The sequence below is a fragment of the Rhinolophus sinicus genome, chromosome X, assembly GCF_036562045.2.
Source record: "Rhinolophus sinicus isolate RSC01 chromosome X, ASM3656204v1, whole genome shotgun sequence".
NCBI classification, from domain to species: domain Eukaryota; kingdom Metazoa; phylum Chordata; class Mammalia; order Chiroptera; family Rhinolophidae; genus Rhinolophus; species Rhinolophus sinicus.
Window position 1 is genome coordinate 78,683,175 of NC_133768.1, and position 11,880 is coordinate 78,695,054.

General features: G+C 43.0%; 1 protein-coding gene across 1 annotated transcript in view; it reads right to left on the minus strand.

Annotated features, from left to right (window-relative positions):
* Positions 1–11,880, minus strand: part of LHFPL1 (LHFPL tetraspan subfamily member 1) — a 102,380-nt gene that overhangs the window by 14,385 nt on the left and 76,115 nt on the right. Inside the window, exon 2 of the mRNA XM_074323312.1 lies at positions 8,794–9,219. Coding sequence (XP_074179413.1) covers positions 8,794–9,219 — 426 coding nt within the window. The remainder of the gene's footprint in view (positions 1–8,793; positions 9,220–11,880) is intronic.

Genomic DNA, 11,880 nt, shown 5'->3' on the forward strand with positions numbered 1-11,880 from the left:
GGAGTTAGCCACTTTACTCAACTGCAGCTCTTGTGGTAACCTCAGTACCAATAGAAACAAACCTTCAGGAGCACATACTCAGACAGAACTTGAAACCCTTCCTGTGGTTACATGGCGGCTGCCTTCAACCTTCCCCTGAAGCCAGAATTATTACTTGCCCATATCACAACATCTTGAAGAAACCCCTCCCAACTGCACATTCTCAATTAGGCAAATGCCTAATTTTTGTCTCTGGGCATGGAAAGTCTCCTCACTGGGTGTTACCAACCCTCTTCATGCCCCCCTTCCCAGTCAGAAGTACAACTTTTGAGTTCACAGCCATTTTTTAACATGCCCCACTCTATCCCCAAATATCTGTCCAAATATGGTTATTATTGAATTTACTACCCTGACCAGAAGCCTAGTATCACTTAATTTGTTCTTAACTTGCTCAATGTATTGCTCTTGCAGCAAGTTCAACTCAAACTCAGTAGAAAATTTATATCTGCCCTCCAGCTATATCTCAGACTTCCCTCCCTAGGGAACTCCTCACTCAATTCTCCCATTCATTCGACCCCATCTTTTCTGTAAGAGTTGTAAGACAGTTCATTTTGCTAGAGATTTCTAAAGTAGATCAGGGGAGGCTTCATAGTGAAGCTGCATTTGACCTGGTCTTTGAGAGATAAAAGAGATATTTATGTACAGGCAGAGATGGAAGAAAATGGATCTCCATAAAAAAGCAACACTATAACAAAATTGAGCAAAAGTTCTCAAATTTTAGTGTGTATTAGGATGTGCTGGGGAATTATGAACAACAAATCCAACACAGTAGTTACCTTTACTGTGGGGACAAGGGAATATGATCATGGTTTGAAGGAGACTTCAACTGTATTGGTAATACTCTGTTTCTTAAGCTGAGTGGTACATACATCAGAAATATTTCATATTATAGTTTCAAAAATAAATCAGAGAGGAATTTCTAGTCAAGATGATGGAGTAGGGAAACATTGTGCTTATGTCCTCTCATGACCACATCAAAATTACAACTAAACTACACAACAACCATCATTGAGAATCTCCTGAAATCTAGTTGAACGAAAGCCCTACAACTAAGGACATACACAAGAAGCCACTGTGACCCCAATAAATTTTAATTAAAAAAAGGAAGTCACCTCAAGACTGGTAAGAAGGCCAGAGACACAGAACAAGCTGATTGCACACCTGCATGTGACCATTAAAAATTGGGAGGGATATCTCAGCTGCAGAAGCCGCCTCAGAGGAATGAGGGGTCCAAGTGACACACCAGACTCCCCAGCCCAGCATTCTACTACCAGGAAGAGCAGTCCCCATAACTTCTGCCTGTGTAAAACCGTGGAGATATTGGCTCAGTGAGACAATGGCGGCAACAGTCCTACTTTTAATCTTTTTTCCTTTGTCTTAAAGAAGTTCCTCAAAGATTCCTCGTAATACTGGTTTAGTGTGATGAACTCCTTTAGCTATTTCTTGTCTGGGAAGCTCTTTATCTGTTCTTCAATTCTAAATGACAGCTTTGCTGGGTAGAGCAATCTTGGTTGTAGGTCCTTGTTTTTCATCATTTTGAATATTTTGGGCCAGTTCCTTCTGGCATGCAAAGTTTCTATTGAGAAATCAGCTGAGTGTCTTATGAGAGCTCCCTTATAGGTAACTAACTACTTTTCTCTTGCTGCTTTTAAGATGCTTTCTTTGTCTTTAATCTTTGAAATTTAATTCCAGTGTGCCTTGGTGTGTTCCTCTTTGGGTTATCTTGCTTGGGACTCTGTGCTTCCTGAGCTTGTATGTCTATTCCCTGTCAGGGAAGTTTTCCGTCATTAGTTCTTCAAATAGGTTTTCAACTCCTTGTTTTCTCTCTTCTCCTTCTGGTACTCCAATGATGCAAAGGTTGGTACATTTTATGTTGTCCCAGAGGCCCCTTAAATGATCCTAATTTTTTTGGATTCTTTTTGCTCTTTTGATTGGGTGTTTTCTGCTACCTTAGCTTCTAAATCACTGATTCGATTATCTGCTTCATTTAATCTACTGTTGATTCGTTCTAATGTATTCTTCATGTCAATTAATGTATTCTTCATTTCTGGCTTGTTCTTTTTAACGTTCTCTGTCTCCATTTTTATGTGTTCTATCTCTTTGTTAAAGTTCTCCCTGAGATCACTGGTCATCCTTATAACCAGTGTTTTGAACTCTGCATCTGCTAAGTTGCTTGTCTCCTTCTCTTTCATTCTTTTTCTGGAGCTTTGTTCTGTTCTTTTATTTGGAACATGTTTTCTTGTCTCCCAATTTTGGCTGCCTCCCTGTGTTTGTTTCTATGTACTAAGTAGGGCTGCTATGTATCCTGGTCTTAGTAGAGTGGCTTCATGCAGCGAGTGTGCTGTGGGGCACAGTGGCACAGTTTTCCTGGTCACCTGAGCCAGGTACTCCAGTTGTGTCCCCTGCATGGGTTGTGCATGCCTTCCTGTAGTAGTTGAGCCTTGGTTGCTCTTTGCACATCAATCGGAGGGTTTGATCCTCAGGCTTATTGGTTGTGAGGACAGGACGTGACTACAGTTGAGAAGCTATTGTACAGGGGTTGAGCCTACGGAACATGATTCACTTTAGCATGTCTCTGTTGCCTGCCCAGTCTGCCCTTTTGGTGTGTAATCCTTAACTGTAGCCAGGTGATGTTCTGGCTGGGTCTGATGCTGGCCACTGGTGTATCAGCCTTGGGGCCTCCTGGGATGGACCAAACTTCAGACCCAGTTTAGCCATAGCCTATGCTCTACCCAGCCCCCCTGAGAGAGCCATAAGGCAATCCACGGATGGTTGCTGCCCATGGGGGGCTTGGAGGTGCCTCAAAAACCATGCTGTGAACCAAGGCCAGGTTCTACTAGAGCTGGGCTTAGGGTTGCTCAGCCAGAGGTGTGGGACATGCTGAAGTCAGATGCTGTTTTCTGGGGTTTGTGAAGCTTTGAGAGATTTTAGGAAAGTCTGCAGCATGAGCCAAGGCAGGCTGTTTATATGGAAAAGCCACTGGAAGCGACCTGAGTAGGCCAGAAAGTGGGGTGGGATCAGGTTTCAGGGAATCAGGAAAAACGAATAGTGTGAGCCATGTTGATGGGGACTCAGATATGGCGGCTGCCTGCATTGGCATGCTGGGAAGGAGGTGGGCTCAACCAAGAAACAATGGCTTCCACCAGCTCCTTTGTCCAAGAGAAATGTGCCCCTGCAGCCTTCACCCTTGCAGCCAGATAATTCAGCTCTGCTGTGTATGTCCTTGGCACCTTTAGAGCTGCTGCCCCAGTGATGGAGCTCAGAGAGAGTTAGTCCATCAATAAGTATGTCCATGCATGGGCTTCTTAAGAAGATTGCCTGGGACTATAGCCACACTTGTCTCATCCAGCCATAACCTCCGCTTGTTTTCACAGCCAGAAGTTACGGGAACTGTTCTCCTTAGCACTGCAACCCTCAGCTGGGAAGCCTGGTGTGGGGCTGTGATCTCTCGTTCCTCTGGGAGTAACTCCACAGCTGAGATCTCCCTCCCGATATTTAATAGTCACATGCGGATGTGGGATCAGCCCTTTTCTGCATCTCTGCTCCTCCTACCATTCTCAAGGTAGCTTCTTCTGTATGTCCTTAGTTGTAGGGCTTGGGTTCAGCTAGTCTTCAGGCAATTCTCAATGATGGTCGTTCCATAGTTTCACTGTAGTTTTGATATGGTCATGAGAAGTGGTAAGCTCAGCATTTACCTACTTCACCATTTTCACTGTATCTCCAAAATAGACTTTAAAGCAAGCACTATAACCGAGACAACGAAGGACCCAGTAATCCCACTTTGGATAAATATCTGAAGAAACCCAAAACGATAATTTGAGGGGACATGTGCATTCATATGTTAATTGCAGCATTGTTTACTATGGCCCAATATGGAGGCAGCCTGGGTGTTCATTGATGGACGAATAGATAAAGAGGAGGTGGTACATATATACAATGGAACATTGTTCAGCCATGGAAGGGAATGGGTTCTTGCCATCTGTAGCATCATGGATGGACCTGGAGGGAATTGTGCTGAGTGGATTATGTCAGACAGCAAAAGATAGGTGCAGTATGATTTTGCTTATAGGTGGAATCTAAAGAACAAATTGAACAAACAAAACAGAAACAAATTCATAGATACAGAGAACATTTTGATGGTTGCCAGATGATATGGGGGTTGGGGGTGGGTGAAAAAGGTGAAGGGTTAAGAAATACAAATTGGTTGTTGCAAAGTATTCATTGGGAAGTATGGTATAGCATAAGGAATATAGTCAATAATATTGTAATAACTATGTATGGTGTTGGATGGGTAGTAGATTTATCAGGGGTGATAGATGAGAGGGGGATTAGGGAGCGGGGTGAAAAAGTTAAAGGGATTAAAAGTACAAATTGGTAGTTAAAAAATAGTCATGGGGATGTAAACTAAAGCATAGGGAATATAGTCAATAATATTGTGATAGTGTTGTATGGTTTCAGATGGTTGCTAGTCTTATCATGGTATCACTTCTTTAGGTATATACATGTTGAATAACTATGGTGTACACATGAAACTAATATAATGTATGTTAGCTGTATTTTAGTAAAAGTCTTTAAAAGTAAATTAATTAAATAGATCATCATGAGATGCTGTGTAAAATGCAGAGTGCCAAGCATCAGCTCTGATTCAGTAGATAGAATGGCACTAAGTAATCTGCATTAACAAGCACCCCAGGTAATCCTGATACAAGTGGTTCATGGACCATTGTGAAAAACATTGTGATAAATTAATTTTTCTCCAAAGGGAAAAGGAAAAATTAATAGCACCAATGTACAAAGCCCAGAGCCGAGGGTCAGAAGCCCTGGACCATAGTCTCTGCTCTGCTCCAATTTGCTACATGAGTTTTTGCAAGCCGCTTAATGTCTTTGAATATCATTTTCCCAAACAGAAACCACTTTTATAATCCTTGTTCAGCATGGTAAGGATAATTGAAATGATGCCTGATGAAACTTTAGGGGACTTTTCAGGAAATGAATGATTTCCACAGAAGATAATGGTTATTTTCAGGGGGAAAAATAGCACCCTTTCTTTGAATTAAGTTCTCAGTGATCTGTTTTTCAGTGGCAACATTTATCCAGCTTGAATCATATAGCATTAGGACCTCACATGGACAAAAGTACTGGCGCATCTCTGAGTGTATTGAATTTTATCACCTCAACCAAAGTATATATGTATACATGCAGGGTGGTGGTTCTCACTTGGGTTGGGGAGAGGGAACACAGCGTACTCATCAGAGTCACTAGGGAGATTTTTCAAAACATGTAGCTTCCCACCTGTTGCTATGTATATCAGAATGGGAGACAGGAATGGAGAGTTGTGGAGTTCACATCTTTAAGTATTCCAGGCGATTCTGATACATTCCCTGTTCTAGAAAGATTCTTGGTCTCCCTCAAGTAACCTGATCCAACATCTTACACCTTTTCCTGCCAGGAAGTTCCTTATATTTACTTCTCACCTATTTCTTCATTGTTTAGCTATCACTGAAGATAGAGGGTAATTCACAAGTATCTTGTATATGTATACACAGGGGAATTTGAATAATGACCCTGTTCTCAGGGACTGGGGGCCAGCTGGTTGGAAATAGCACAATCCCCAGGGTTGAAATAATCTCCTGGCCAGATGTTTCCTTCACTGGTTGGAGCAAGGCATGAAGGTTCCAGTGGAAGGCTCTCTGGACCCGAGGCTTGTCCAGCTGGATCAGCTGCAAGTGGAGCAAATGGGACCCAAGGGTCCCATCAGGTCACCTTGCTGAGTATGACTCAGGCAAGCAGCTCTTTATTTCTTCCTGTCTCTCCCACTTCCCATTGCTCATCTCTGTGGGGGAGCCAGTAAACTGGGGAACGACAGTAAAGCAGGGAGAGGGGTAGTTATTAATGGATATTCCATCTCTTCAGTGGTTTGGGGTCTGGCAGAGATAAACCAGACCTGAAACAAATTGGCTACTCCACTGAATGTATTTTGGTTAATGCACTAGCTGCCAAGAAGCAGCCCCACCTAGAGCAAGAAAATCAATTCCCCTCCACTGAACAACAAGCTTAAACTAAATCCCACAACTCTTTCTCTTGTGTCTTTTATCCATGGAGCTCAAAATGCTGTTCAGGCTTGGCTGCCTGCCAGTGACAGAGCCTGGCTCTGAGAGGTCAGACCTGAGGTCTTGAAGATCCTTGGGTAACGGTTATGTGCCAAGGGGCTCCCAGAAAATACGATACATCGAAGCAGTGTACACCATTCTTTCACAGCTTATGCAACCTTAACAAGCATCAGTTTCTAAAACAGAGGTGGGAGTGACCCTTATTTGGCTATTATTATAGATGTGAAAGCTGTGAAAATTTAGCATTCTGTCCAATATCATTTCCTTGCTCAGGGATAAACTTTGTAGCATACCTGCCTGGGTCTTGACTCTTTCCATGACTACTGAGAAACAGCATTTTATTCTTGAACTTTGAAGACCCTCATCTAAGGGTAAATACTGTGACCATGTTCCTACAAGCAAGGGTCAATGAGGCATATAGAATGGCAGGATCATATGAGATAAAAATGGCACTAATATTTTGACTTCCTCTGTATGGCACCTGACACTCAGCCTAAGTTCTTCCCCATTCAATGCATGAATGTCTAAATGTCCATTACCTACCCACATCTTCCCTCAAAAAATTTCCTTTGAATTTCTAGACCTAAGAGGTGGGATGAACTAAAATATGTAATATGGAGAACCTTACGGTTTTGTGAAAGTCTCAGCCAAGCTCAAGATAGGAAGTGAGCTGGGAGTAAGAGCCACTGTTAATGCTTGGAGTCCGATGCAGGCTATTACTACTGGCCTTCTGATTCCTACCAGTTAGTACCTCCTCAATCTGCCAGAAATTCTTAGAAACACAAGTGAGGCTAAGTTGTCACTCTCAAGACAGAAGAGAACTCTGGATGCTAATACTCTTGAATGGAAGCTTGGGAAAAAAAGGAAAGGATGTGAATGAAACTAGCTCTCATATGTGCATCGTATCCCCACGTACACTAGACATTTCCTTAGCCATGTGTTCATTCCTTCTACAGTTACTAACCCCGTACTCTGTGCCAGGCACTGAGCTGGACCCTGGAGCTATAAATATGAGTTTCAAGGAGCATCCCTTACTCCTGCCAGGTAAGTGAAAAGTGAGCCTGCTTAAGGTTAATATATCGGGGGATCCCCTAAAGGAGGATTAAGTCGTTGGCTTAGACTAGCCTTATGTAACTGGTTCTGTACCATGGTTTTGAAGGGGAAGATCAAACCAATTTAATGACTTTCCAATATGGCCAGAAAATCATTAATAGCTAAAGAGTGGAAAAATTCAGTGATAAGGGAAGATAGAATGTTAATTCAGATTTAAAACTTTTACAATGAGTCTGAGGAAAGAGAGAATCTGAAAACATCGCCTTAACTGTGATTCAACAGAAAGAATCTGATGTTTTTCGTAAGCAGGACAGGAAACCATGATGCCTCAGCTCAGGGTTTCTCAACTTTGGCACTATTGATATTTTGGACCAGATACGTTTCTTTGTTGTTGTTGTTGTTGGCAGTGGGGAGCTGTCTTGTTCTTGTGCATTGTGGTATATTTAATGGCATCCTTTGCCTTTACCCACTGGATGTCAGTAGCACTATTTTCAAGTTGTGATAACCCAAACTGTCTCAAAAACATTACCAAATGTTCCCAGGAAGAGGGGTTGAAAAATAAGCCCCTGTTGAGAACCATTGTCTTAGCTCATCACTACCATCTCACCCTAAGGCCACCTGAATGCAGTCATTGGTGAGAGGAAAGAAAATTAGGATCTGGACTATCTTGCCAATGAAAAAATTAAAGGAAAGAAGGGAAGTGAACACAGGAGAGTTCACAGTCATTTGCCTATAGTCACAGGAGAACTAAGTGGAAACACAGAAGTGGAATCCAAGTTTCTTGGCTCCAGTCACTCATATTGTATTGCTAATAAAGACAATAATAATTAATTGAATAATGACTCCAAAACTTCTTAAGCAACAACATACTTCAACAATAGCTTCTATCAGGACTTTTTCTCAGGGCCCCATGCAGGTGTAAAAAGTAGCTCACATATCACACATATATTTGCTTGTCTGTCTAAACTTACTTTTTTTCCTTATACAGTTCAAAGTAAACTACTCCCATGTCTTCCTGCAGTTGGAAGTTTTTTGCGTTTGGTCTTTCCTAGTCCATTCATACACTGCCAGCATCCCAGGTCACCTACAATAATTTAGAGGGAGCCTGAATGAAGGAAAAGATAAGTAAGATGGGAAAGGGCCATAAGAAATCTGGGTAGCCTGTTAATGGATGCCAGACAGGGTTAGCCTTAGATGTTGCCAAATAAGCAGTCACTTACGGTCTGGTACCTAGCATTAGAGATGTGTTTCTTCGGTAAAGGTTGTACATTGAACTCTTGTTAGTAATTAGCACTTGTGTGTACGTGTTTATTAGATCACTGTCCTCTAAGATAACTACCAGAGCTCAGGTCTTTTAAAGAGCAAGTTTATTTTAGAGCAATAATACTAGAGTATATGTTGCTGCCCCTGTAAAGCAGACCTGGATAATACTCTTAAAAATGCACCCTGTAGGCAAGGTGCTGAAAGGCACGCCCTTTTATATGTAGACTTAGAGTTGGACATAGGGGAGGGGTGAAAATGGATTTCCACTCCCTCCCTGCCCCCTCAAAAAAGCTCTCCAACCTACCCAATCCCAGCAACGCAGTCTTACCTCCCACAAACTGCACTGCTCCCATGCAACGTCCCATCATTCTGGAGATGAGCTCCTCCATGCAGCAGCCCAGGACAGCAGCCAGTGCCACCAGGAGCAGCAGAGCACAGCCGGCACCTGTCACCACTGTGCACATCTTCCAGGCAAGGCTTGGGATGGCACTGAAGCTGGCATAGCGCCCACACTCTTTCACCATGATCAGTCTGTGCCCTTTTCCCCACACAGGGTAGTTGCGCCTCCGGAATGTGCTGAATGACACTGGCTTCCCCAACTCGGATCCAAAGAGCCAATAAGGCAGGAAGTAACTGGTAGAACTGGCCACAGTGGTAACAAGGGACAGGAAGGCCCAGAGGGTCCCCACCAGGGTCAGGCTGTTCCTCTTGGTCCCAGGTTTCTCTGTAGGGATGGCGAGATGAGTTGGGTCACCTCACCAAATGCAGAACGTTATCATATAGGCTCCATCGGCCTATTTTTCATCTGGCTGGCCAGTCCTAGGGCTCATTTATGTGTTACTTCTCTCTTGCTTCTGGATACCATTATTCTCTTGAGGACCATTTGTGTCCTTATGGAATTCTGCTTTCCAGCACTTTTCCCATCGTCACTTTCTTCTGCCTTATTTAAAGTTCTATGGTCTCTAGGCTGCAATGAAAAAATCATAGAACTGAATTAGTGACTGCTCTGCCAACTCAAATGTCGCCTTGTTCAGATAGCTTTTAACTCTTAGCATCCAGCATGGAACAAGTGGCCAGAGGGAAGACTGAATGAAAGCCAGGCAGCCTGGAGAGACCCAGCTTCCAGTGAAACGGTCTTGCTGACCTGGAGGCCTGGAAGGGGGTGATATCTCAAGAACGTCAGGAACCAAGCTGTTTTCAGTGAGTGAAGGAACACGGAAGACAACTTACAGGGCCTGTCCTTACTATAATGGAGAAGAGAGAAGAAGACCTCACCATGGAGTTAGAGGATGTGCTTATGTGATCTAGGTAGGATGTCCAATAGTGTATTCATGTTGGCTTTTCACAGGGGTACATCATCCAGGTTAAAATGTGTAGAATACAATAAGTGGTGCCTAGTCTCACACCCTATGCTTATCACTGAGTGAGCACCATTCAGTCACTTTCTCCCCAAATCAGCAACTTTCTAACCAGAGAGGTTGTTTAACTCTAGACTGGCTACTAAGAAAATCTGCCGCTTTCTTTGCTGAATATAATCAAGAAAACTTCTCATCTTTCTAAAATGGATCAGGTACCCCGTGCCTTGCAGCAGGAATATATGTGTGTGTGTGTGTGTGTGTGTGTGTGTGTGTGTGTGTGTGTGTGTGTGTGTGTATAGCTGTAAGGACCTTTCAAGGTGCCTTTGGAACAAGTAACCTCAGATTCAAGATGCTGAGAGTCATTTCAGATCTAATCTCCTTGGCCGAGCTCACAAATGGCTTTCACAGACTCCTCTGTCAAAAATCAACCATTTTCCTCCCAACTCCATTAATCTGCCACTGCTTTCTGGCCTGTTTCTCAATTAGGGCAGCCAGAGACCACACTACAGCTTGATGACAACACTGTGAATGTCTCCAGCAGGCAGATGGTGGAATATGTTTCAGACACTTCTCCGTGATTCATCAACATTGGTTAAAATCACAGGTGGTGGGAGAGAGGTCCAGGGTTGGGACACCCAAGGCAAGAAAAGTGCAGGAAATGGCTCTATGGAGCCAACATAGTGCCAATTTGTAACACTGTCAGAAGCAAGCAGCAATCGTACTCAGGGTCTCATGGAACTTGCCCAGCCATGAACCCTTTCACAACCATCATCAGTGTTTGGCACAGAGATGACACTCCAAGTCACGTTTATTTAATGAAACTCATTTCATAAGTGCATTCAATTTCCAGGCTGGCAGGGGCCTTAATGAATCTTATAATTCAACCTTCTTGTTTTCCATATGGGGAAGTATGGCCTCGTGAAGAGGAAAATGATTTCTCCCAAGTCGTAGAGTATGTTAGCAAGCAAAAACACCAGAATAAGAAACTTGATCTGCAGATTCCTAGGCCAGTACTTTTCTACCACACAGTGCTAACCCACCTGCCATCACTTACAGGTTGGAATACAGAGAGGAAGTGATTTACCCAAAGGTAAAAGGCTAGTGAAGTACACTGGCCAGAACACAGCCCAGTCATTTGAGTCTCAGTATAATGCTCTTTTTCCACTTCACCACAATTTCCCTCCTGATACATATGTATTGTATGCTATGTGTTTTGTGCAGGAAGAGAGGAGAGATCATAAATTGCAGGTGCTTACTTTGGAATGTTAAGACTTAGAAAGAAAGTGCCCTGAGTTGTGTCTTTAGGAATGAGGTTTGTGCTTGAGAGTGAGGGGAATGAAAGAAAGATGTGATGAGGGATTGAAAGACAACAAGAGAAGTGGAATTCATTTTGAATAATTTCTGTTAGAAAGAAAGTATGCTTGGCCACAATGAGGTAATGCCTCTGCATGTTATATTAGAGTTAGTAAGATTATGAATCATGCGAGCAGCCCTCTGTTATGGACTCACTTCCCGGTAAAGAAGCCCAGGCCAGAAGATGGGAGGAAACAAGCTGATAAACAGCTGTGGCTGCATCATAGTCCCCCTTCTAAGTCCACTATTTCAGGTTGCTCTTCCCACCAATCTCCTTAGGTTGGTAAGAAAAGTATTACCCCAATTTACAAATGAGCAAATTGAGGGTCAAAAAGCTAAGTTACTTGTCTAAGGTTACGCAGCGATTCAATGGAAGAGCCATCACATCCCACTTCTCCTTCACCTGAAACCTTCCCCCATATTCTCCCTCATGACTCCAATAATATTACAATTAAAAACTTCCATGGCCTCCCACTCAGGATTTCCAAAAAATGTTTAAGGATGGTGAAAGAATTAAAGGGGAAGACAGGAATAGTAGGAACAAGGACGCTTTCTCTAAGCAGCATGTAAACGAACATAACGGGAGCGTTAGTTATTTCGACCTCAGCAATTATAGTCAGAACTAAACCAATATGTCCCCCACGAACACTATCACCTTGATATCAAAAGTCCCTGTATGACCACCAGTAGAAAGGCAGAGAACT